Source organism: Sparus aurata, chromosome 11, assembly GCF_900880675.1.
Source record: "Sparus aurata chromosome 11, fSpaAur1.1, whole genome shotgun sequence".
Lineage (NCBI taxonomy): Eukaryota > Metazoa > Chordata > Actinopteri > Spariformes > Sparidae > Sparus > Sparus aurata.
The window spans coordinates 15,564,998-15,592,673 of record NC_044197.1 but is presented as its reverse complement, the minus strand read 5'-3'; the positions used below and the strand labels follow the sequence as shown (position 1 = coordinate 15,592,673).

The 27,676-nt window shown below is 39.9% G+C and overlaps 1 protein-coding gene across 1 annotated transcript in view; it reads right to left on the bottom strand.

Annotated features, from left to right (window-relative positions):
* Positions 1 to 2,125: 2,125 nt before the first annotated feature.
* xpr1a (xenotropic and polytropic retrovirus receptor 1a) overlaps positions 2,126 to 27,676 on the bottom strand; it is a 74,890-nt gene continuing 49,339 nt past the window's right edge. Inside the window, exons 4-16 of the mRNA XM_030434334.1 lie at positions 25,264 to 25,365; positions 20,555 to 20,775; positions 20,279 to 20,428; positions 20,081 to 20,164; positions 19,075 to 19,156; positions 18,702 to 18,889; positions 18,170 to 18,349; positions 15,222 to 15,390; positions 14,235 to 14,435; positions 8,096 to 8,262; positions 7,873 to 8,012; positions 7,486 to 7,710; positions 2,126 to 6,497 (exon numbers count right to left, since the gene is read on the bottom strand). Of these exons, the coding sequence (XP_030290194.1) occupies positions 6,440 to 6,497; positions 7,486 to 7,710; positions 7,873 to 8,012; positions 8,096 to 8,262; positions 14,235 to 14,435; positions 15,222 to 15,390; positions 18,170 to 18,349; positions 18,702 to 18,889; positions 19,075 to 19,156; positions 20,081 to 20,164; positions 20,279 to 20,428; positions 20,555 to 20,775; positions 25,264 to 25,365 (1,967 nt within the window). The 3' untranslated portion in view covers positions 2,126 to 6,439. The remainder of the gene's footprint in view (positions 6,498 to 7,485; positions 7,711 to 7,872; positions 8,013 to 8,095; positions 8,263 to 14,234; positions 14,436 to 15,221; positions 15,391 to 18,169; positions 18,350 to 18,701; positions 18,890 to 19,074; positions 19,157 to 20,080; positions 20,165 to 20,278; positions 20,429 to 20,554; positions 20,776 to 25,263; positions 25,366 to 27,676) is intronic.

Here is a 27,676-nt window from a genome sequence, read left to right as displayed (position 1 = left end):
TTGTGTGTAGTTCGCACCTACATTACGTCTGACAAATTATTTCAGACCTGGGATCAGTAATTATGACAGTGGTGTTGCGCTCAGAAACCATGGGGGGGGCGCCAAATCACACAAAATACCAGTTTCTACATAATGTTGCTTTATTAAGTGGTCGCATTATCATCATCTAGCTGATCAGAATGAAACAAATCTATTAATCGTTTTATTTATTTTTCTAGCACAGATGTGAGAAATTGGCTGGTTCCAGCTCCTTTTCATGGTGATGTGAGGATTTGGTTTCCTTTTTTAAAATCGGTGTAATCTGAATATCTTTGGATTTTGGACCATTGATCAAACATAAACAAGACCATATGAAGACACCATCTTGCGCTCTGGGAAGTCAGAGACTAACATTTTTTTATTTACTGCCCTGTATTGAACATGTTGAGCTCTGTAAAAGTAAGATTTATTTTAGATACTCATCTCATTTTTCTTGTATGTTGTGAACATTTTAGTGAAAAACAATGACTTGCTACAAAGTCCATTACTAGCTGTTCAGGACAGCACAAGTCATTCATTTGTAGATTTTCTAGATTTTCACCTTTTCTGAGCCACTGCAAGGACTCTGGTTACAAATTCAGATTTAGATTATGTAAGATTTACAGATGAGACTATGTACAAGACCAAATGGCCATTATTTGACCTTGGTTTTGCAAACTGCTGTTTCTAAGGAGAGTGGGCTTTCATTCTCAACTGATGCACTTGTTTTCCCTTTTTAAAAGGGGGAAAATCTTGTGATTATGTTGGATTAAGAGGCTGGTTTGATGGTGATTTGTCACAAAGTTAGCTGTGTTCTCCTCTGATTTCGTGGGTGCTTCCCGTCTGCCAAGAAACAAGATTTTCAGGCTTTTCATGATGATTCATTCATCTTCACTGGCACACTGAACATGTTGGTGTCAGACTCAGTTTTCCCTCTGGGAAAGAAGAAAAAAATTGCACCAAATCCCTAATCGCTGCCAGTGTTTTTGGACAGGTTTCTCAAGCTTTTTTTTTTTTTTTGGCAGAGTTGTCAAATCTTAAATCTAGTCCGGACCTGCGGCGCCACTCTTCATTCCCAGAGAGTGAATGACCAACAGAGCTCATCTGTGAAGGTTAACATGGTTCTGACCCGCTCCAGTGTGCACTGCAAACAAAACAGAAATAATCATAGAACCAAAAAGGATACAACAAACTAAAATGAACTAATAAAAGCACAATGAAGAGGAGGAAACAGAAATATCCTTTAACTCTTTGCATGTTGATGTGCATTTACTTCACAGACCTGCAGCAAAGATACTCACTCAGCAAAGTTTCTTAACCACCATGAAGATCCGAGACGTCCACACCTAAAACTAAAATCTGTGACAGAGCTGCGATGATAAGTCAATTAATCGATTATCTATCAATTAACTGTTGATAGTCATGTTAAATATTTGCAGATTACAGTTTACCAGATTAACCAACACCACCAATTTTTCACATTAAATTGTGTTTACGGTTCTTGGGGAGAGCTTGCCAGTGATGTCACTCAGTGGCAAAGATGCATTGTGGGTAATGAAGGTGCCAGGTTTTGAAAAGCAGTCATCTAGCATTAGACTCCTGTAACACTGCTGGACCCTTTAAAAACAAATGAGCAAAATCGATACAGCAGATCCAGAGGTATAACCTTTTTTATTCCACACATTCTTAATCCTTTCTAAAACCTGGCACCTACATTACCCACAATGCAACTCAGCCACTGAGTGACATCACTGGAGGGAATTTATCAGATTGCATGCATCTTCCTCTGGAGCCACAAAAAGCTTCATTCTACTTTTATCACATATGTATTTGTTTTCTTCAACACCTGGAGTTAACCTTTGTGATTCATGATAGTAAAAGAAGAGTGTTTGGGTTTTTTGACTGTTGGTCGGGATAAACAATCTGAGGACGTCATTCTTGGCTCAGTGAAATTGTGATTGTGACTTTTAAGGACTGAAAATAATCAGATTAGTTGTCAAATAAAACAATTGTTATTTGCAGCGCTTAGAGAAAAACAGATTAGAATACTTTGGAGCAGCTAAAACTGTAATAGTTTAAGAGGAATAAATGAGTCTAGAGTCAGAGCGAGTTTTAAAAATAATCGTGGTTTATAAAACCCAGATATGACAGGATCACCAAAGTGTATACAGAAATACAAATACCATCAGGAAAAGCATCATAGAACAGTGTTATACACTCGACATGTACAAACTACTCGAGGGGAGGATGGTTCAGACTGTAAGACATTTTCCTTTCTTTATGTCTCTTAAAATCACATTTAGCCACAATGAATTTATTCTATTATTATTCTTATTTTTTTGTATCTTATCAAAGTAGAACATCCATCTACCAAAACTACAGGTACTATCACGTTCAGCTAGATTAGAGAGGGCACGAACAACATCGAGGGAGGGAGGGGAGGAAGGGATGCACACGTATCAAGCACTTTAACATCATGGGGGTTTCAGCAAGCAGTTGGAACAAAATTTTCACCCATGAGAAAAAATGGGATGTCAGGGCTTCTCACCGTCATCTCATCAAACACGAACTGTACAAAAGAACCCTGTTATTGTTTTCGTGAGTGGGTCACACATACTGAACAGACGCTGGTCACTAAAACACGATTTTCTCACAGAGAAGCATCTTTAAAAATGCTTCTAGTGAGCAAATGAAAATACCCCAGATCTGTTGAGGCAGATCTGGGATCAGTTTTAACAGTATCTTGTTATGGAGCAAGTCCTCTCTGTATGTCAAAGTGCTTCTGTCAGCAACAACAGCTGTTAACGTCCACAATATTTTTCATGCACTTTCACAAATGTACAAACAGTTTTACAGCTTCAGGTCACAAAAATCTCCTTCTCGATGAGCCCTGGACGCAACCACCCCCCCGCCCCCCCGGAGATGATGGAGCCTCGAAACATGAAGGAATCACCGACAAGATACGACCAATCACATTCTCCAGTTCCATGGATTTTTTTTTTTTCTGTCTTTATACAAACACATTGTCAACAGACTTACACATGAAACGAGTGCAGGATTGTGACTGATCAAAAAAAAAAAGCTCATCACCTATAAAATACTGCCTGTCTTGGAGCAGAAATGGCAAAAATATGAAATCAATCATTGTCACAGTGGCTACAATGATCGCTAATATACACATCATGTCAAATAAATTAAGATCTATGTACAATGTAGAACAAAAGCAGCATGCAGGCGAGACAACCGAGCCTTTTTACAAAACTATCTGCCGTAGTGTTTAGAGAGAGAGAGGCAATGTAGGCTGTGTGAGTGTTTCGTGTGTGTGTGTGTCCAGTGTATTTAAATGGTTCGGGAAGCCACCCATCTTCTACTTTTTCTTACTTTCTTGCCTTCCAGTTCACGTTAACCTCATTTGCACACAGAAGCGCTTCAGTCTTCTAGCCGCTACAGGAAAAAAAAAAAAAAACAGAAGCAGAGGAAGAAGAAACAGGACTTTGTGTAACATGTTTGTCTTGAAGCTCTCTAGGCTTTATCTCATGACTGGCTGGTGGTGAGGCGGTGTAGCCACAGGGCGGAACAGCAGAGCAGAGAGCAGCATGAGGGAGGGAGGGAGGGATGGGTGGTCGAACAGGAAGAGAAAGTGAAACACATACACCAGCATTAAAGTTAGCATCCTGTCTCTGAAAGCCAGAGGCCCAATAACAGCAGCAGCCACACACTCGCACAGCTGTTCAGTGTGCGAGCCGCTGGTCTGACAATAACCATGGACACAAATTCATTATCGAACCTCCCTCATCAAAGATTAGTAGATTACATTTCATCTAACAAGTCACAACACTTGAAAATGTTGTTTTTTAAGTGCTTAAACGAATGAGGCAACATTAAACATCAGAGACAAAAGACGTATCTGATCACTGGAAGGTTGAAGCTGTGAAACACGTCACAAGTTAAAGATATTTACTGTTAGAGAGTCTGAATGAGCTTTTTACAGTGTTGCCAGATATTTAACTGCCACCAAGTAGCTCAGTTAAAGTCTCAAACCTCTCCAATTATCATTTTATTTTGATTTATTTAATTTAATTTAAATGTAACTACGAGGAACTTTTAACTGGTTATGAAAGTCTTAATTTAATACCGATGCCTCTATTAAATGACCTACATGATCAAACAGGACCATCAGCAAGAAGATTGCCTACTTCTATATATTTATTTGAGTTTTTATGGTGCTGAGTATTATAATAATAATAATAATAATAATAATTAAGACTGTATTCTGGGGGTAATGTACGGTACTTTTAAAGTTTATTTTTGTTTTCCTGTCATTATTTTTAGTCTAAAGGTCTTACCAGAATCAATCAATGGCCTTAATTAGATGAAACCAAATCAAATGAGGTTGATTCATTTGGTTATAGCTTCACTTTTTGTTAGAAGAAATAATGCAAAAAGTGGAAGAAGTAGCTCAATTTATCACAACTTCTGCACAATTAGGTAAAAAGTAGCCTAATTGGGTACAAAACCATACAATCTGGCAAGACTGAGCTTTTGTCAGGCAGCATGGAGTTTCTAGGAGCGCTCGTATGAAGTGTGTCATTAAATACAAGTGGTTCTCAAACATTTTCTGTCATGCCTCCGTTTGAAAGATAAAAAAAAAATTCAGCTTTATTTTGGAAAAAACTAACGACAACATGAGCTGATTTGATTCTTGCTGAAAATGGTCTACATTTCTCATCAGTTTTTTTTTTAAACAGACACAAGTTACACAGTTCTCTCCTGCTTCACTGACAGTAAACATGAAAACAAGATGAGATTTTCATCATATTTTGCTTTTGACTGTCAATTTTGTCCATCTTCTATGCGACATGTTGTTTTATTCTGAGTAAACCTTCTTAACCTGGATGATAACAGTCTTGTGAGTATCAGAGTACTGGTGTTTTGTTGCAACTTTCATAAAATCAGATTCATTCAAGTTTGACAGCTCCACATTTTTCTCCTCTGGTCCCATTCACAGTTTGAGAACCACTGGCATATACTCTCTTTTAAATGACTAACAATTCAACTGAACATCCGACGTGGTGCATCACATATCTCTGTTCATGAAATAATCTACTCATATTTCTGGGATTTCCAACAAGACAGAACCTACCAGCTAAAACAGCCCAGTAAAAAAGTTTTTAGCTGAGCTTTGTGCAGGTTGGAGCCGCTGTCGCCACAGACACATTCATATAAATAAAGCTTTGGTAGTTAATGCAAAGAATAGCAATGCACACATATATACTGCAGCTAATCGGGCACTTTCAGATTACATGACACGAGGATTCACAAATTACTTTTGAACTAGGGGGTAAAATCGAGGTCTAACTATGAGCTTATTAAAAACGTGGCACAACGGAGAAAAACATTCCAAACATTATAAAATACATTAACAATCATCGTGTGGATGCAAAAACTAGTTTCACTAGTATATAAACAACACATGTAGAAGTACTTAACGCCTACAATCCAGTAATAATGCACATCAAAATATGTATGAAATATATTACAAAGCAACTTCACAGACTAGAAATGTTTGAATCAAAACATCCCTTTTTGTGTACAAGTAGGTTTTTTTTTGTTTCTCCATGTTTTGTGTATTAAATGCACTTTTCCTGCAAGTGCCTCCAGGGCTGTGACGTTATTACAACTCAACCGAGAAAAAGAAGACAAGAAGATGGCGTATAAAAAGAATCAACAAGTTGAAACCAGTTGATCTGTTTTGATATGCTGTGCTGTGTGTAGAGTCCTTCCTCAGGTTACTATGGAATTATATGTAGTCTTTTTTTGATTGGCTTGTCTTCTCCCTGCTGATCCTAGTGAAGTTTAAAAAGAGTGTAAACAGTCGTCTGTAGCCTCGATCTATGCAGCTTCTCCAAAAACAAATCCAGAAAATAAACCTAAATAAACAGAAACATCTCAAAGTAAACAACACATACTGACAAAGTCCTTTTTAAAAAAAGAAGAGGATACTCCCGGGCAGTGTGGTCGGTGTTTCCAGTGATGTGCAGAAGATTTCCCTTGACGTCCGTCCATCTGTCTGTGTGTCTGTGTGGCATCAGCTCTCTCATCTACTGTTATGATATTACACTATGCTTGTGCTTCAGCAGGTTTGTGTGTTTCTTCATTACAGTGTGTATACTATTGTGTGTGTTTTCTATACTTATAAAGACCAGATATACTCACATGGATGTAAACACGAGGTAAATAGTCCGAAGTGAGGGCAGCCTGAGGTCCTCATTGCTTTAAAGGTATCGACTGAGGGTAAAGGTCACTACGCTTGTTACAATAAAGGAGAAGGGTTGAGGTTGTGTGTTAGTGAATGAGGTCCTTGTAAGTATAGTATGTCTGAGTGTGTGTTTATGTGTGTGTACGTGCTGACGTTGTGGACTCAGCTGAAAGCCTCATCATCCGTGTCTTCGATTAGCACCTTTGTGTCCTTTTTCGATCTAGAAAAGAGGAAACAATGAAATTCATTATCAGATGTTTCATTTCGTGTGATCATTTCAACAGATATGCTGATGTTGGTTCACATTTTAATTAATCTAATTTATTGATGGTGGCACTTTGAACCAACCATAGTCTTTTTTTGGTTTTTATTTTGGTGTCTGTAACTTTTACATTATCCCTGGAGCCATATGTACATAAATTAAAGTGCATACATTGTTTGTTGTTTATTCACATTATTACATTCTGTAGTTTTTTGTTCCGTTTTCTAATATTTCTAATTCAGACGCTGTGTCTCGGTCTTGAAGAATGGATGGTGGACTGCAAATAAAATCGGAGATAACAACAGCAATAAGATCAAGACTTTATCATTCTGTCCCACCAAAAGTGTGCTATGTTGTATTTTATTTTGGTGAAATGTATAATTTGTTATTTACATTATTCCACAAAATCAGATTTTCACTGCATGGTCAGTGTGGCCCGAGGAATTCACAATCAATACATTGATTTTTTGTGTGTTTTGTCTCTTTAAATGAATTACACACAAGAGTGTGGCAAGAGAGTGTAACCATTATTGTACAGAAGTGTACATAAAAACCCCAAAACAGTTACAGTTAATGATATTTTCCACCAACTTATAGTTGTAGCAAGAATGGAAAGAAACTGAAAACTGAAGGTGCTGGATTTTTTACACAATATCAATACTTAATTGATATCAGTGCAGGTGTATTGCAACAGCACTAATAAATCAATTATAATTTAATGATATAATTTATTTTTTTGAGCACTTTGTATCTAGTGTTCCAAAAGAAAGTCTGTTATTGTCGTGTTGTTTTTCTCAATGACATGATAATAACAAAGATAAGAGAAGTATTCAGAATTAGAACATTTTTGAGACAGCCTACAATAATATGTCCTTCTGTGTGCATGTGTTACAAAACAAACTACAGGTGTGTAGGCCCTGGTGTCAGTGTCCATGTTATGTCTTACTGTGAGGAGGACAGCAGGGGGCGTCTGAGCGACAGGCTGTAGGACCTCTTCCAGATTTTCTTGCCCGAGCGGTTCCGGACGCCATCGTCCTGGTCCATCATCTGCTCCAGCAGTGTCTGGTCGTCGGCGTTGAGTGGCGCCACTGAGATGTCCCTTACAGCACGGAACTCACCACAGTTATTCAGGTGCTCGTTCTCCAAACGGAAGAAGTTCCACACAAAACGCCTGCAGGGAAAAAGGTGAGAGGGATGAACCTGACCTGGAAGAGAGCATATTGTCTAAAGAGGTGTATTCTCCTCATCTTAAATCATTCTGCTGTAGCATTTTCCAAGTACTTGTACACCTATTTTGTGAAAGTGTGGACGTTATCATGCAGTTAAGACCCACCTGAAGACCTCCAGAGGAGCCAGCACTGTGGCTATGATGTCGCCCACAGAGTGGATCTTGGTCATTGTGGTCAGAGAGATCTGGATCGTCCAGGCAAAGCGCAGGATTATATCTTCTAATATGGCACAGTAATAGTAGGCCTGGACAGAAGGGAGGCAGGATTAGGGAAACAGTGTGTGCATGTGTGTGTGTGTTTGTGCATGGGGTTCCTGTCATACTCTACCTTGTGTGGATAAACAATTTCTTCTCTGAGGAAGGTGTTTTCTCCTGCTCCACGGTCAAACAGGCCCCAGTCCATGCGCAGATCCCAGATCAGTGTGTAGAGTGAGCTGATGGTGGAGAACACGATCAGCAGGTAGAAGAACATGTCGGCGTCCGTATGTCCTTGTTCTGGAGCAAACACACACACGCAACTGATTATAGATAACAGAACTCAATTAAACAGATCGGGAATATAAGGAAGTGGATTTCTGCCTTTTAAATGAAGCTTTACGGGATTTACACGTTACTGAAGGACTCAGGGCAACTTCTGCAACAACATGCTGACCACTAGAGGGAGCCCTCCTGTCATGAATGATAGACTGCTGTCCTGTGGACAACTATCAGAGTCAAGAGCGGAATTTAAACTTACATCATAGTATTTTACACATCGATGACAGATGACCAAATTAAATAATACAAATTACCCAAATTAATTTGTATAAAAATGTAGTTTGTATAATTACTGAATGATACACCATGTTGCAGCCTGTTAAAAGCAACTACCTGAAAATAACACCTGTACTGGGCGTCTGTTTGGGCTTTATAAGCAGGTACTGTAAGAATATTACAATTAATACATCTTTATGGAGGACAGGTGATTACTACAGCTGCACAGAGAAACTGAAATACTGTGTTCAGTGTAACAGACGTTCTATCATGTCGACCTCTTAAATCCTCAGGGTTCAATAAACGCACATTTACAGTACGTGTGTGTTGTTCTTAGTGTCCCAGAGCAGTGAGAGTACGTACGACCCTGGTAATAATAATAAAACAGACTGTAATAATACGTTTATCTTCTCTGATATATACTCAACTGAAAACATCACTAGCCAATTTATTTAATATTTTACCTCATGTACTTCATAGATTTTGGAAATATATGCTTATAGGCATCCTCGAAAGGTACAGTTATTAACAAACAAGGATAGTATAAAGGATGTTACTTCATGGGCTTAAGAACACTTCATAAAATGCCGGTACACACAGTTTGGAAATGTATTTATTCAGTTTTTTATTAAATTTTACACAGCGTCCAAATTTTTCTGAATTGGTGTTGTGGAGAAGAAGAAATGTCAGTTAAATTCTTCTGTTTCCAACACTGTGTCCTTTCTTCTACTATCAAAATATTTTACTGGCTGAGTAAATGTTAATGCTTCTTAAAAGGGTAAGTACTTACAGTATATGTGCCCAGTGTTTCCTCTACATTAATCCAAGAGTGGTTGACTGCCACAGTAAGAACATTAACACAACAGCTAGATGAAATGGGAAATTGAACATTGTATTCTTGATGTTAAAACAAAACAAAAAACACCCACACAAATAGACATGAGGCCTACGGCGAAGAAGTATTATAAATGTTAACAACGTTAGGGCTGTGACCACTTATGGCACTAAAAACAAAAATGACCAACAGGGATGGACATTGAATAAATACTCAAATTACCCCCTGCTACCACTGCTGCAAAACAATTACAGAGGAAACCCTGTGTACCTGTGAGTCAGCATCAGCACACCATCATTAGTGCACGCTGGTTCTAATGATAATAATAACTACAATTAGTCCAACTGTCCATAGTTGATGAGCGTTAATGAGCTGGACGTTTGTTTATATTAGTTTAATGTCCTGAGTGACGTCCGTGCCGTGCTCAGCAGCGTCTGTGTGTCTCTGCAGGATCACTCTGGATGTGATTTGCATGTTCCTCAGTGGGCGTCGATATATAAACCAGCACCCTGTGGCCTATCACACTGACTCACACAGACACAGACACAGACAGCAGCCACCAGACAGGGACTGGCCTCGCACCCATTTGTCATAGTCACTCCTTCTCCCCGCTACCAGCCAACAAGACGCCGGGGAGCAGAGCTGGGGACATTTCTACTAGAGAATTACTGCTGTGCTGCTCTGTTAACGGCTGTGTCCATTGTGCTGTTTGCTTCTCCAGCTGAGCAATGGGATGGAAGTAGTCCCTGCGGCCACACAGAGATTTCCCAGCCGTAGATTAAACGTAGTCCTGGACAATAGACTCTTTTCACCAGAGAATATCCACTGATGTGATTTCCTCAGCTTGTAAAGTGTGGAAGTATTTAACCCTTCACTTTCTGTTAGGGCCAAGTCCTTTTTTTCACACCAGGCTGGTTAGCCACTGGAGCATTAAAAGGTTAAAGCATGGCGAGATGGTCATTGATCGGATTCTCAGTTGGGACTAACGGTGGTCACTGGCTGCTGTCACACATGCTGAATTGCTCGTAGCCTGACACACACACGCACGCACACACACACACACGCACACACACACACACACAGTTGCTATTGCTTTCCACAGGCAAAAGCAATTCAGCAGGCTCAATTTATGCAACAGGCTCACGTCCCAATGATGGAAACAAGTTCACGACAAGAACAATCAGTCCCTGCTGTTAACTGTGATTTCTCATCTGTTGCCAGGGCAACCCCCAATCCCTCATCAAGATAAAATCCTGCACTTTGAGATCACTTATCAACAGACCTCATGCAGCTACATACTTTAATTCCAACACTGAAGCAGGTGATTTACAACAAGTTTGTGCAGAATACTTTTCTCGTATCAGGACCATTGTTCACACAAAACAGATGACGGACTTTCAAAGGATAGTTAATTCCAGATGTAGATATATGAGCTTTAGCAGGAGGATGAGCAGGGGTGAATTAGAGTTCAAGCAAACAGAGAGAGAGACATTTGTTTTTCATCTTTATTGGTTAACGTGTGTTTGATTGAGGGTGTGTGTGTGTGTGTGTGTGCGCATTGATTCCTCTCTTTATAATGAACGAGAGGTCAGTACATGAAATGAAGTCATAAAAGCTGTCAGCTCTGCCTGGCCTCATCGCTATTCTAGAAGAGTCCAGCAGACATGTGTTCAGTCGCAAGCTGGTAATTACCTCTTTCTCCTCTCCTCTCCTCTCCTCTCCTCTCCTCTCCCATTTCCTATAGTTGCATTTGATATCTATTAGAGTCACCATCTTTTTCACACTCTGGGGCTCTCTTGCTTTCTTCTTTCCTCTCTCCATCTCAGCTTTCATTTTTACCTCCCCCTTGTCCTCTATCAGCTCTAAATGTTCTGATCCTTTGCTGCAGCTTGATATATTTCCACCTCTCACAGAGAGCAGCGGGACTAAAGTTCCTCTTTGGTCATGGTTATTCTAGCTGGTTTTAGGAGTTTTTGATGTTGAAGTCACAGACGGAGGATGTGTGCTTTGACTAGAAAAACACATCATTTTTTTCTCATTTATGATCCCTCACTTTGTAAGTTACTCAGTGCGTTTTGGTTTATTCCCCCTCCAAGCAACTTTCTCTTTATATTGAATGCTTGCACTTTTCCTGTCCATGCACCATGAAGCATCCTGTTCTCCTGCCTCTGATAAATCCCTCGGGTTTAAATTAGCATTAGGGGCTGAATCTAAAACAGCAATAAGTCTCATAAAGCTGAGCCTGTATTGATCCTGAGTAAAGCAATCTGCTTGATTGTCGGGCATTACACTGTATCTTACAGAGTTTTTGGGAATTCTGCCCTAAACCAGGAAATCCTCCATCATCTCTCTGGTTACAGGCCTGTGAGCATGGGCTGAGATTACAGTTTCGTGACAGTGTCGAATCAGTTCTTTACACTGCTGAGCTGAACAATTCTCTCAGGGCAGAAGGTTGCTCCGTTTGCAGCACCACATCAAACATGATTCAACCCTGAAGACCCACAACATTGCCCTTCTTAAAAACTGCTTTAAAGTTTGCAACATGTACACCAGAGGCGAGTCTGTACATATAATAATAATATTACCAATGTACGTAGATTTGCAAATTAAAGTCAACCTTCGCCAAAGACGTTATGGAGGTTGAGTTTAAGTAAAGATATCATGTCAACACATTACCTTGGTAAAAGTCAAGGTGTACTACATAAATAGTGCTTGAGTAAAAGTCTCTTATGTAAAAAATATTCATACATGTACTGTTTGTATATACTGTATACTGTGGGTCCAGCTGATTGTCAGATCTCATATTTAACATTTTTCCAAACATCTGTGTTTGTAATATGACTGCCAATGAAATAAATATTTTAAAGATAGTTGTGGAGCAAATGGAGTGTAGCGGAAGTTAAAATAGCAGAAAACGGAAATACTCATCATGTTCTTATACCAGCCACCTTAATACGCCTGCTTTTTTTCATCAAGATCCATGTGTATCTTTCTAAAATCTTTCCCCTTAAAATCTTGGGTCCATCCCTTTATCTGTATCTGCACCAAAAGTTAATGTGATCTACGTATCTGGGCCGAGACTCATCCTCCATCCATGTTTCATGGAAATTTGGAAATTTAATGATGCTGACAAACCAACCAACCAACAAACAATTGAATGGATGAAAACATATTATTTATATATGAAATAATAGACTTTCATCATTCATACCAATGGAGGACCTGGACACTGAATACCACTCAGTCATCCTCAGAGAAGGCTGTGATTTATTTGGTGCATTTATGGTTTTAGTATTTCTCTTTCCCGGAGCTAAATGGGTGCAGTTCCAGGAATGAGTGAGGTCACCCAGAAATCATCAGGGCTGTGAGCAGGTTAGCAATGAAGGTGACACATCCACACACAGACGCTGGGAGCTCTGCCAGATACTGACTGACACGCCAGCCACCTTTTACAGCTGGACCTAGTGGTGTGAACACGCCACCGACCTGCTGTCTTTTCAGGCGGCTGCTGGGTAATGCAGGCATCATCTGTCCTGCCAACACTAAGACAGCTTATTTCACGCAGGGTCTTTCTACTTTGATTGCTTCAGAGGCTGTTTCACCATTTTTTCTATATTTGGATGCAGGATGTTCTGTCATTGGAGACTGTATTTGTTCACTAAAGGCTTTAGAATTTACCAGAACCATAATTTGTGCAGAGGATACATCAAATATCTCTTATTTCCTCAACCAGCCATTCACTATCCATGTGTGTATGTGTGCAGTTGTCGGTCCTCTCAGCCTGCTCCTCCCCTTAACCAGCAACTGGTCTCGGCCTCCATTATCATGCTGGATGAAAGACAGCTTCATACAGAATAACGCATGAAGAGAGGCCATTAGTCTACAGGCTTCAGATCAGAGGAGGAAGGAGGATATGGTTTAATGGACGCCTTTCCTACCAAGCTGTGGAAGAAAAAAGGTCTGTCTGTCTGTCTTTTCCTGCCTCATTCAATATAAGATCAGTGGCGGTCAGATTAGGAAGCAAGCATATTGATTAAAATTCATATCTGAAAAGAATAAAGTCAAGCTGGAAAATAACATTTAGCGCTTTAAAAGGTTGAAGATGAGGTTTCACAGATGGCATTTTGCTAAAATAAATAAATAAACTGGCATCAGAGAAGAGTTTAAATATATGAGCTGCTTTAAAACGAGCCCCATGGACACAAATATGTGTGACGGACAACTGAAACATGAAGGGAGCATGCTTTATTGCCTGGGTGCTGTGTCTTTGAACATGAACTCCTTTGTGATAGGGCTTTTGAATCAGAATAATTGCAGGCTAATTGTAAGCTGTCAGGTGAGAGTGACTTGACTTTTAATGTAAACCGCTCTCTCTTTTTCTCTGTTTTTCTCCTTCAAATCTGGAAGGTCTCAATTTTCTTTCTTCCTCTGTATTTTTCTGTTTTTCCTTTTCTCTGCTCCGTCTCTTCTGTCAGATTGAAGGCCATATTGTGAGAGCAGAACCTTGTTTATCCATGTCTGTGTTTGACAAACCTTTTCCATTTCCATTATAAAGCTCTAGGCACCAACAAGAAAACCAAGGCCAACGTCTATCGTTTGCACTCAAGGTCATCTCTGCTTTCTGAGCAAACACAACTCAACACAAAGGCTCAAAAGCATGTGTGTTGTTGTCATTCTGATGTAACAGCAACACACAAACATAGTGGCTTTGGTTTGTAGACTTTTAGCTTTACACAGACTGACTTCTGTCTCCTCTGAGCTGGATTTTACAGCATTGCAGTTGACAGACGATGCACTTTCACATGCTCAGATCAAACCTAAAACATGAGGTAGATGACACCATAAAACAGATATTTGAGTGCACATATATTTGTCTTACCTCTGTGTGTGGCATAGAGCGCAGCGAAGGTGACGACAAAGAAGGTGGTGGAATATTTCCCAGCATTCACCAGGTGAGGGAAGGCCCTCTTGGTGTCACGGTAACGCCTCAGGCACTGGATGAAGCGGAACCAGGCAGGCAGACACTGGATGATGGCGCGCAGACCGTACGAGTAGCTGTGGCATACGTAGTCGTCAGGATCTAAAATAGAATTATAAAAAAAAAAAAGTCACGATTAGGTTGTAATCTCTCGTTCTCTTTTTCTCCTCCTCATCCCCTTTGCACAGAGAAGCTCATCATTATGAGAGTCACACGGTGACCTCTGTGTGGCCAAACATTTCCGTTCCATTAGCTCTGTGTTAATTGGCTGCGTGGAGGCCGGAGTGTCACTGTTGCTGGAGTGGACGGACAGCAATTACAAGCTCATTCACATCACGTGTCCTTAAAGAGCGTCTCAACTGTCTGGCACACAGTCAACTTAGTCCTTCACATTTACAACCAAAAGATTTTGGTCTCTATCTTCATATTATGATTTGAGGCAGCAAGGGAATAATAAACCGTTTGATTACCAACAAATATTACATCAATCTGTAATGTTTAGTCCAATCCAATATTTTTAGTGTCAAAGTGTTGCTGACTTTCAATATGCCCCATCTATGTAGATCTATTCCAGTTAGCATATTTTTGCTTAAAATGTCCAAAATTTCTTCCCTTAAGAACAGGTATGATACTCTGTGAACAGTTGATGAAGCAGAAACAGATAGAAATATAGAAATGAGAAATTCCCAGCCAAGAAACAAACACACATTACATTTACAACATTTTTACAACAATGTTTAAGTATTTTCAGGTAATTCTCTTCTGCAAAAGAGCATTAACCTTGCCCTCCCTGGGTTCAAAAGTGTAGTTTTTCATTTGCACACAGACAGAAGTGCAGAGGACATACAGCTTAAGATTAAGCCACTGTCAACATGACTTAACTGTCACCTTTAAACTTGGGCAGCAGACCCTTGCTGTTGCTCCACTGCAGCTCAAAGACATAGAAGCAGATGAGATACTCCAAGTCCATCAGAACAACCACCAGAGAGTTGAGCTGATCAGCAAGCCAGAAATCTGCAAACTCCACCCGGTGAAATGGTGCAGTGAATACGCGAAACTAGAAACAGACAAGAGTGGAAACAAGGTTAAAACGTGTATAAAAGAACTGAAGAAAATACACACATTCCCAATTTATATTCTGAAAACACCTTGATTGACCCTCACTTTTACAATATTGACCTCAGATGTTACAGTGAATTCTGATTGTGTGTATGTGCTTTCAACACTGGGAGTGAATTAGTCGTCAATTAATTAGCGCGCAATTGTCGCAGCACTTCAGTAGAGACGTGCAAAGCAGGGAACAACCTCTTTTAATGATCTGTAACACACAAAGGGGATCGAGGCTCCAGACTACCTTATCAGTACGCCACAGGAAATCCTAATGAGTCACGCTTTGTGTCTGTAGGCATGTATTCGTTCGTGTGTGTTACTGGTGTACAGCACAAACGCATGAAACAACCTGGCAGTGTTTTGTGGTGTGCTTCGGCTTCTATGGGCATGTTATTTGGGGTATGACTTTTGGCAGGAGCACAGTTATTGACCATGCTTTGTAAAATGACACTGCCGACTCTCTCACTCGACTCTTTCCATTTACCCCCCTCAGGCCACATCTGACATTCAAGAGCGACTGCATGCCTCCCTCTATGAACGCTATCGGACGCAAACACCAAATACACTCTCCCCCTCTACTGCAAATGTCAAACAATATTGATCTTTTCTTTTTTACACATATCAGCTCATTATACATTTCTCTTAACCTGCCAATCAAACTTTGTATTGATCTAGTGGCTATCTCATTCACATCCGCTGTGTTGATGTCTCAAGGCTAAGCCTGCTGCAGAGATGAGGTGAGTTTTTCATTTCTTGAACAAACACCGGTAATCCAGCTGCCACCTCTGTAGTTTGTTCTATAATGACATATTTTTCCTCTATCTTGTGTTAACTGTCAGAAGACAGTTAACACAAGATAGAGGAAAAAGGTTTGGGTACATTTCATAGCACAGGAGATTGTTTGTTCCAATAAATTACCATTTCTCTTCAAACATCCTTAATCACTTATTGCTTATTCCTCCAGGATACATGTACGACAATCATGTAAAACAGCTCATTTCAGCTCTAATCCTGTATAGATTATGAGCGCTCAGGACCAATCAAAGACTGAGGCAGCGGAGGAGGGCTGAGGGAGTGTTGCTGAGGACTGTGGGGAGCTGTGAAGGAAAGGACAAGGATATGAGGAGGGGGTCTTCTGCTGCTGCTGCTCGGGGAGAGGCAGGCAAGGAAGGAGGAGGAGGACGAGGAAAAGGAGGAGGGACATCGGAGCTCAGGGCATCAGCATACTGATAGATCTACGCCTGTAATGATTGCGCAGTCACAACCTCCACCTCCCCTGGGACGAGGCTGCATTCTATTATCCCTCAACCCTCTGCCCTCTGTCTCGCTACACCCCCTCTACACGTATGCACACACACCCCACCCTCTCTCCTGCAGGCCTGTAGCTCAGCTTAGACAAAGAACAGAGTAACATAGGAGGGTTTTGTAAACATGAGACTTGAGATAGATATCTGAATTGTACATGCATTCATGATGCCAGATAGTGATGCATGAGTGCGTAGACACACACACAAACACACACACACACACACACACGCACACACACACACACACACACACACACACACACACACACACACACACAAATGCATCTGGGTCATATCTTAATTGTGTCAGCAGCACAATATTGTAACAAAACACAAAGCTGTAAAAAAAAAAAAGACAAACACAAATGTGTTTTTTTGGTCTTATTGGTATTATTCCAATAATGTCCTACATATTAAGAACAACTGAGTCAAAACAAATCTTCCCTCACTTAAACTTAAACAACTATGACTTTGTCGACACTACACTAGTCATCATGTGTATGTATTTATACGCTTTCTGTTAAGATTTTCAACATTTAAAGTTGAGAAATATGAGTTTAGTTTAGACTAATTTTGCCAGTCTTAACTGGTCTTGTCTAATAATAAATTACTATTATTATTTAAATGAATGTGAAATTAATTTAAATAACCATTTTTCTCCTTAAAACAAATAACACATTTATTATTACTCAAGGCTCTTTTACTCCAGTTGTTTATGTCATATTCATGACATTTTCTATCTTCAGCAATTAAATTATCACAATCATTTTAATCACAATCTCGATACACACTAATTTATAATCTTTTTTCTTTGGCATCATTAAAAAACTGTATTGCATTAAAGATTGTTCTTTTTATGGCACGAGATCCTCATCTGCCATGTTATTTACAATATGTCACCAAAGGTACCATGTGAAGTTATTTGTCCAATCAGCATAGCAATCTAGTTGGATATATCACTCTATTGGTTTGTTCACGTAGCGTGGATAGGATCTCATCAATAAGAATGTGTCAAGTTTAGAAACAGAAGTACAGTAAGATGACATTCAATACTGCAATCACTAAAATTTTCCTGAAATATAAACTGCGGATACCTTTGAGATCAATCATGAATCTTTAGATCGCCTACCCTTACTGAGCAGGTATCTCATATCATCTCACTTTGTTCGCATTTGATTCATTTCATTACGGCAGTCCTCTAACGCATTAATACTGCTGGCTCACCGCTGTCACATTTGTCTTTGTGTATGAATGAACCTTGACTGTTGAGCTCATTTATCAAGTTCCACTGTTGGACATATTTTCAGCAGTTCTCAGTAAGTATGATTAGTTGCAGCAAAGCTCAAATGGCATCACTGGAATTCTTTCAAAAGTAGGAGGTGTAAGGGAAATGCTCAAATAAATAATAAGCGAACTGACCAGCAGCTTCAGGAGCCAGAAACGTGATTTGTAGTAGCAGGTCTTGAAGGGGTTGAGGAGGAAGAGCACCATGAAGCCGTAGAGGATGAGCGGGTTGATCTGCATTGGGAGGTAGGTGTACTCCGAGTAGAGACAGGAGAGAATACTAAGACACCACAACACACCCAGGAAACCAGCAATCTGCAGAGGAGAAACAGAAGAGACTGACATTACAAGAGTACTTGACATATAACCACAATTTACAAGGAAATTTGAATAATTCAGTGCAAATTATGTTGTGTTTTGTATAAATAAAACCCTGTGGATATTAGGTGTGTGTTCTGTTGAATAGAATCCTCTTGTTTTACATGGTAATGTATTTCTTGAATCTGGATTACCCTAATGACTAAACATCCCCATTCAATCTTAATGCATATTTTAAAAATGCATGATCACTCAAATCAATCGAGCAATCAATCAATTGCAGAGGAGTTTGTTTTCAGAAGACTCAAGGCTCTCATTTACTAACAGAAATAATAGTTTTTACTCTGACCTCAAACAGGTGTTGGTGCGAGAGGTTGTTTCGGGGATTGATCTCGAAGATGAGGACGTGGTTGACTCCGGCTTGTCTCCATCCGTATGTGTTAATGCCCAACAGGAAGATGAACTGGATCAACAGGAAACCACCTCGATAGATCCGCACCAGGGGCCACACGTTCTCGAAGCGGATGAACACAGCACCTGATAAGAACCACAGTGGATATTCTGCTTTGTAAAGAAAAGACTGAGGGAAGAAAACAATAAACATCTGGCAATCATGCTCCCTATTAGAACTGCTGGTTATCTTACAGTGACACATTACAAATTGTGCAACATGCTGAACAGGATATGAAAAATTTATGAATCTGGACGCTCACGTGACTTACCAGTGAGAATGAAGGAGATGGCCAGAATGATAAAGAAGCCGCAGTAAAGGCCGACACGAAAGGTTGTCCAGGCCAAAGCGGGCTGAACCAGAGGGGAGGAATACAAACAAAAAATGAATCGTCTTTATAGAATCTATTACTAAGACATGTGTAACCACTGCATATTAACAAGTTCAGATATTCTTTATATGCAATGGTAAGTCAAGTGAGGCAAAACTTAATGTAGCTACAACTTCCTGATTATTTTCTCTGACTCCTTTTATCCGCTTGAATATATTCATTATACGCATGCTTGAAGGGGAAACAGATAGATCAATAGTCACGCAGCACAATTCGAGTCAGGCATGACAGTAATTAATGCATTAATAATAGTAGATATAAAAGAAAGGAGGAGGGGGTAAAGTGCCACTATCCCAGCTTGTTTCTGAAAGATATCCTGTCTGTTCAACAGTGGAGAGGCACTTATAAAATCAATACTGGAGCCTCTTATGGTTTCTCTCTTTTCGTCTTGTCCTATATTCCTCCCTCTCTCTACTCCTCTCACAACAAACCTCTCACCTTTTGTTTTTAACCTTTGTTCACCAACAACAATTAGGCCAACATTACAGTAAGATAAACAATTTCTGGGATATTGTCAGGAATAGAAACCAAATTTGTATCCAGGTAATCAAATAATGTGTAAGTAATCTTTGGGGGAGATTTAATATCATAGTTGTACACATTTATTATCATTTATTCATCATCACTTTTGCTTTATTTTTTATTTTTTTTAATGATGTTATTGTGTAGACTCCCAGCCTACTAAAGAAATTACACGAAATGACAAAAACTTAAGAGTAAACTGGTTGATATCATAAAATGATCTTTCTTCTGCATTTGTAGGCCAGTAATTGCTGCTTGCAAGATAAGAATGCTTTATTTACTTAAGAGGAAAATAAGGTTTAAGGGGCACAAACTAGTTTCATGTCAAAAAGCGATGTTCAGAGAAGCCGGCTGTACTTCTGACCTGAGCTGCTCCCAGTGGAGGAACTCTCAACCTCTTCATGGCCCTCTGACGATCTCCTCCCTCCAACTCATTGGTGACGAGGGTCTATAAGAACACACATGCATAAACATCACTGATAATAGGCATGTGTGTATTGTTGTCCACCTTCCTCTTTGTGGCAGAGTGAGTGTGTGTGTTCGTGTACATGTGAGTGGGCACCTCTGTCTCAGAGATGAGCTGTGTGATCTTCTTGCAGGTGTAGAAAGGTGCAACCTCCACGTGAGCCACACGCCAGTCAGCTCCGCGAGAAGTATCCAGGATCTTGTCATGTTTCTTCAGGATTTTACGGAAACCAGTGAAGTTCAGATTCTGTGGACAATGGCAAGGAAAACAACTGTTTTAACATATACATATCAGACACAGAATTTAGAAACATGAAGCAGCTTTTCTACCATGACTGCATGTGTGTCTGAGAATGTGTAAGTGTGCTGATACCTGGTAGTTCTGGAGCAGGATGAGGCTGAGGTAGAACTCACTGAAGGCTAGCTTCAGGTCCTTGATGTTGTGGTGTTTGCAGCGCTCTTCCTGCGACAGGTGGAACATGGTCTTGCGTCTCCGCAGGCCAGGCGGAGCGTTGCTCTCGCGCTGAGCATCCAGTGAAGACTGCAACTCATTCTGCAGCGTGGCAAAACGTCTCTGGGCTTCTGCGAGCTTTTCTACAAGTGGGAGGACAAGAAAATAATTCAAAAGAGACTTTTGGTTTTTGTGGTTTTTGTCCGACTTATTATTGCTTCTACAACACCACATCCATGCTCAGGGTTCTTCCCAGAAATTTTTAGTGTAGCGGCGCACCGTCTGTCGGGGGGGGTGCCAACGCTCGTCAACGTCAGTCCCGGGGGGGGGGGAGACATGGACGGACGGACAGACGGTCATCAACTCCGTCAGCCGGGGGACGGACAGACGCTCATCGCCGTCAGCCGGGAGCTCCTAGCCGTCAACCGGCGGACGGACGAACGCTCGTCACCGTCACGCGCGGAGTATAGCGGTGCAGCGCCGCTGTTCCACCGTCTGGGGAGAACCCTGATGCTTGTTAACCACTGGACTCACTATTGTTACCTAGTTATATTTTATATAGTCTGACTCAATAACTTCATGTTTAGTCCTGTTCTAGTATGAACAGATTTGATTAATCAAATTCCATTTTGCCTGACACTACTGGTAAGAGAAGTCAACTAGCTGGTTGGTAGAGGACAAAGAGAAGGTGACAACTACAGAAAAACCTTCTATACATCCTGTCTCTTTTGCTCTCCTGCTGTCTGACGCAGAAAGCAGAAGCATGGAGACTATTAGGCTGAGCTGACATGTAAATGCAGCAGAGGGAGGAACCATTATCTGGGTCAGAGATAGGTTAATATACTCGGAGAGGGAGAGGAGGGGCAGAAATCACACAGGGCAGTAACCTGCATTACATTAACTCCTTTTGCACTTCTACTATCTACTTAAAAAAAAAAGAAAAAGATAAGCACCCATTGCTTTTGTAAATTTAACTAATCAGAAGCCGTACCAGGTTCAGCCACTAAACAATGAAGCCCGAGTCTTCTTTCCCTTATCTCCTTTCCTTCTATTCTTATAAAAAGTCTGGAGACAGAATTAGAGGCAGTCCGAGTTGCTGATTTCATTGGGATGGATGGATTGGGATTATGGACAGCAACAAAGCCAACAAACACACAGATTTAAGATGAGTTGAAGTTTCTAATGAAATGCAATATGTCATTTTTATATTAATTATCTTATAGAAATTGAGATTTCCTGTCTTCCTTGATTATAAGGCAGAGTAGATGCTATACAAATGATGTGAAGGTATCAACACACTAAATCTATGAAGAAATGCACCCGGTCTAACCTGTCTTCAACTGAGCTGTAAGGATTATAAACTACACAGTCCCGCGCTCTTGCTCAGGCCTGTGACAGCTGACCAATCAGAGCAGGCTGGGCTTTTCAGGAGGGGGTTCTTAAAGAGACAGGCACTATAACTGAACATTCAGACTGAGCATAAACAGAGGGGCTGCAAAAATAGACCGTATGAGAAAAATTATGTGTTTTTTGAACATTAAAGCATGTAAACCTTTTCTGTTACACGCCATAATAAAAGTAAGAATCTAAGAACTTAGCATAACAAGGGACCTTCTACAATGATGTGTTGATGGACATGTTTGGAACAAACTTTAACATAACACCAGTTTTTTAATTCATAATTTGAGAAATTTGCAAGTCATTTCTACTCCTGCTGTGACTTTCAAGCGCTTCCAGCTGGTGCAAAAAACATTAAATTAACAGACCTGGAGTCACAATAAGAACAGTGTTGTATGTGACAGCATCTGATAACAAAACAAATTTGATTTGTGTTTAAGCATACCAAGGCTCCAGCAGCTGCTTCTCTGTCCTAAACTAAGAAAAGCAGCAGTGTTGATGTGGCGGGCTCACCGGTGACTTTCACGCTTTGCTGCCTACAGACACACACACAAACACACATTCTCCAGATATCACACTACCTCAATCACATTGCTTGTCTTCGACATCTAAATCTTTCCTCTTGACTCATACAGTCTGTCAAAACAATGCTTGGGTGAACACATGACAACAGGAGACGTGAGAAAGTCAAGACCCCGACCGCTTTTCACAAGTAGGTTTAGATTAAATCTGAGGTCGGGAACTGCAGTGGCACTTCACAACAGAGGACGTGTCTGAACAGTTCATCTGAGTGGAGCTAATGAACCTTAAACAGACAGGTGTTGGAGTTTTAGGTTTCCACTTGTGTGGGTTTGAAAGAGAAGTTTAAAGTGCCCGTTATTCTTCCTCAGCTTTGAGGAACAAACAGGGTGAAAGAATTTTCAACTACAGCGGCAGTCTGCAAAAACATCTTTAACCCATAAGGATAAAAGTGAGTCCAACAAGCTGGGTTTCAGCGCAGTGCAGCAGAATGGCTTTGAGAGGTCAAGGACCCCTTTCAGAGGGAGATACAGAGGGAAAGAGCTCTGTGGAGGCAGGTGTATTACGTAAAGTCAGCACACAATTTATCTCAATCTATCCAGCGCTCTCTCGCAACCTGAGCACTTTTTCAGACTACTACTCCCATACACACACACTAAAACACAGTAACTGGCATCAGATAAAGCTGCCTGTCGGACACAACTCTGCAATTTCTTCCTTCACCCTCCTGTGTGGAGGATAAACAAGACGCCCGAGAGCAGGAGGAAAATGTTGATGTTTTCATACACAACATTTAACTAACCTCAGACCTCAGGTCTGCCGAGGAGGCAGTGACTCACTAACTGCAATACTGATGTGATGCAACTCTTCTCTTAACAGACTTAAACATGTCACATGTAGGAGGAAGAACATCAGAAATGACAATTAAGTGTTCTGTTTTTATTCATATTATACAAGGACAATAACATATATATGAGACAACAAAAATAATTAAAAGCTTCACCGCTCTCTTGAAAAATTATGAATTGATGCAGAAAAGTCAATAATTGGAAATCTAAAATCCAATTTTCAACATGACAATTGCCTGAAACAATTCTGTACGTGTATTTTTTTTACTACTCAACCAATTGGATGGTGAAACGTAGATGTAAACATGTGCATTGTGTTTACGTTCAAAGCTAGGCAACTGAGTTATCCAACTCTAGCTATAAAACAAGGAATCTCTGCTTGTCTGTGTGATTTTTATTCCCATATTTTGAGAACCACTGACCCAACCTCATTCTCCCTTGGCAGGGCTGTTGCTGAGAACCCAAGGCAGTGCATTGTTGAGTATTAAAATATATTTGATATTTTCATGGTGGCCTCAATGTGTCTGTGACAGTTCAGGAGGCTTAAGGGTGGATGTGTAAACCCATCACAATACCAGATAATCTGTGCCAAACAGCATTTTTTTTTAACAGGCACTGCACTGGCATAATAAAGCCGTAGGTAGATATGATCTAAATGTTGTATTTGTCAACAACTACTACAACTCCTGTTGGCAACCATAAGGCAAAGCAGGGGTATAAAGAGATAGCGAATAATAACTCAACACTTTTGTAATAATGTAAACTAGGTCTTAGTTTGAACAATAATAAAACCCTTACAACTACATTTTACATTTTATTAAAACCCATTCATGAAATGTTTATATACTGCTAAATAATGCTAAATAGGGGGACTTTGTTACCTACATACTGTTTTGTCATTAGCAAAGAAACTGTGTTCATATTATCTGCAGCAGATTATGGACTAGGACAACAAAAGATGAGTTAACGAGACATGGCCTCTGCATCAGCTAACAGTAAGCGTCTTACATATGTCAGTGCTCAATACATACACTGTTGTTAGAGTAAAAACAAATTCAAGAGCTTTTAAGTTTCTTCTATACCTCAGTAAATCTGCTTCCTGCTAACAAGCTCTGCCATGATTTATATCATGTTTGTTTGCTTCTCGAGCCATCCTTCTGCTTTTTGTGTTCCATCACCATGAGCTGGAACAATCTTGCCAGTCAACCTTGGCCCTCAGCTGACCTGTAGTTGCACAAACAGCCTCTAGAGGAAGCACTGCCTGTCTTCAGATACCTCACACTTACCCCTGAGCTCAAAACCAGAAGGCAACCTTGTGGTACCCGAATACCAGAATATATTATGGCTTCCTTCTCATGTTACATGGCACACACATACTCTCACTCCCTGAAATACACACAGAGAGGCTTGCTCGCCTAAACATGACGACCACTGGCTACTTCAATCAAATGACCACGACTAGATGCCATATCATTTGGCACTGGAATAGGCAGCAGCTTAGCACAGAGTAAACAAACTAATATCTAAAATTATGACAGAAGATGATAGTTGATACCCATAACAGTCATTATGTCATAGTTTATACAAGATATCATTGCATACCATATGTAAAATTGCTGAGGCAATAATAACTTAAGTTAATCTGAGATCAGGGAGGAAGCATTATTGCACAGTTGAATCAATCATAAAGAAATGTACAGATTAAATTATAGTGATATTGCTTTGTATCATCAAAGTCAATTCAATAGTTCCTCTGACTCGCAGCACAGTAATCACATAATTGATCTGAAACTGCTTTCCTCACTTGACTTATATACTCAGCATCAGCAATTGTTACCTGAAATGTAAGTGAAGTTGAATAAATACCTGAATAGAATGTGTTGATTTTCAGGAGTTCCTTCTCGCAGGTCTGGAAAAACCTTTCCTCAAACTTAGCATAGTATCTCTTCACGGTGTCTTCATCTGTGACTAGAGTGAGAACAAGAAGAAGAAGGAAGGTTATTAGTTGTTTGTCCAAGGACTCAAGTATGTAAATATACTGTTGCACTTTTATAATCCTGACCCAAGGAGGATTTTTGATTATGGTTCCTCAGATCTGATAAATAATTAAATGAAACAAGAAGGGTGAAATACAGCAGTATACGTAAAGAAAAAGTTATTTGGTTATTGACACCAAAACCACCTACATGTACCTGGCATATCTCTCTATGCGTATGTGGAAAACAAAATATTCACCAGGGCCAGATAAGTTCAGACTTCTCACCACATTACACTTAAAAACAAATAATTCAGTCTTGAGAGTTCAATGTTGGTTTGGTTTTAATACATAAGCAAGTACATAAAACTGAGATGATCTCTGGTGAGCAACTGAATGTGAAACCGTAAGTACATGGAGTTATGCCCTAACAATATTGTGGCTCTTAAACTTACATTCCCACTTAAGTTATTTTAGCTTGTCCTGTCTCCTCTTAAAACCACTGGTTCCATTCCTCTTCCCCTGTGTGCCTTCAAGTACAATTCAAATTAATAATATCTACGTTCGTCAGTTATTGCCCTTCAGCTGCCGGGCAGGTTGATCTCAAACACTGGGAACACTTCACTGAACACAATCCTGGCAACACTCCGTGCCTGTGATTGTTGGTTCTCAAGTCAGCTCTAACTTAATAAAAAAAAATTAATTAAAATACACAAGTTGTTGATTAAGCTTTTATTTTGTATATAAATAAGAACCAACTCATAGAGGGATACATATATCCAATATCTCTCTATTATTGTCTCTATTTTTTGGAGACTTACGCTTGTGCTGCTACTTATTTCCCTCTGTACTGCCGTGTTACCTGCAAATTTACTCCCAAGGGGGCTCAATAAAGGAACATCTTAATCCTTATCTCATAAAAATGTTAAAATATTTTCCACTATTACATTTTCTGATCACCATGTTAAAAAACAATAGGTGAGACAACAACTAAAAAAAGAGAGGGTGAGAATCTGTAGTAGTCACAAAGCTAAATAGCTGAATGATTAATACTTTCAGCAACATAAAACAGCTGCAGCTTTTTTTTTTTTTTTTTTTACAATTTTGTATGGGTGTTTTAAAAATACTACTACTGTACTACTCTAAGTTAACAGAGTGCAAATGATTACTAGAGTGGACAAGGATGGTGCACAGTTGCTTATTTTGATCATATCAACGTCTTCATGTCACAGGATGTCCTAACCAACTCAGCCAATCTTCCAAGAATTTCCTATTATAGGTGTGTTCCTGTAGGTTTGTCTGCACAGAGTCAAACACTCATCCATTCAGTGTTAGAATTAGATCAGCAGCTTCCTTCCTTCTCTCTCTAAGCTGACTAAACCCTGCATGTCTTTTTCAGGGGCAGCCAATTCAATCAGCATCGATGCTCTGTCTCCAACAATCCTCTGCCTCATTCACAGCAGGCTACCTGACACCTGACAGAGTTTAAAATGTGGCCATTGGCCAATTACAGGCCGAGCCCACACTCTATACACATGGTGAATGTCTCTGTCATGCTAACACATATACTCAGAAGTCCAATTCATGTCAGTGGCCCTTGCAGAACTTAAACTTACATTACATCAAAGCAACAATAAAACAATGTGACAGTTTAATACAAGAGCAAATATATTTTTAAAATAGCAAACAATAATCCTTTACAGTGTGCCTCATATATTCTTTCCAGGAACAGTTAACCTTCTCATAACCTGCTGTGTTACCAGTATCTTAATGTGAAATGTTTATTCTGAGCAAAATAAAGAGAGATGTGGATTTTGCTGAATAAAGTATAATGTCAGAGCCAATAGTGATCACACATCGTAAACATTTGCCATTATATAAAGTGAGCCTCTGCTGCTGCTGGTAGATGGAGAGGCTTTCTATTCAACAAAGTAATAACAAAGCAATGCCCCAGGCAGCAGCCTGTCAATATCACCGCTCACTTATATCCCCACATCTGCAGCAGGGTTGTATAAGCTAGTGATGAAAAAGGTGGAGAAATGTTGAACAGCAGCTTTAAAGTCCAACAGCTTTACAAGGAAAATAAATGAGAAACTGCCTCCCAAGCTTTTAAGTTAATCAATTATAAGTTAATTAAACCACACTTTGCAGATGAATAGAATGTATAGCCTAAAGTCTACTGTAGAAGGACAAATGCTGAGAAGCATGTAAGAGGAAAACTTCTGATAAAAGATATGAGACTAACTCTATGTTAATATAGAAGTAGCGCTCATTAAACATCCAAAACAAGATCATTACAGTCAT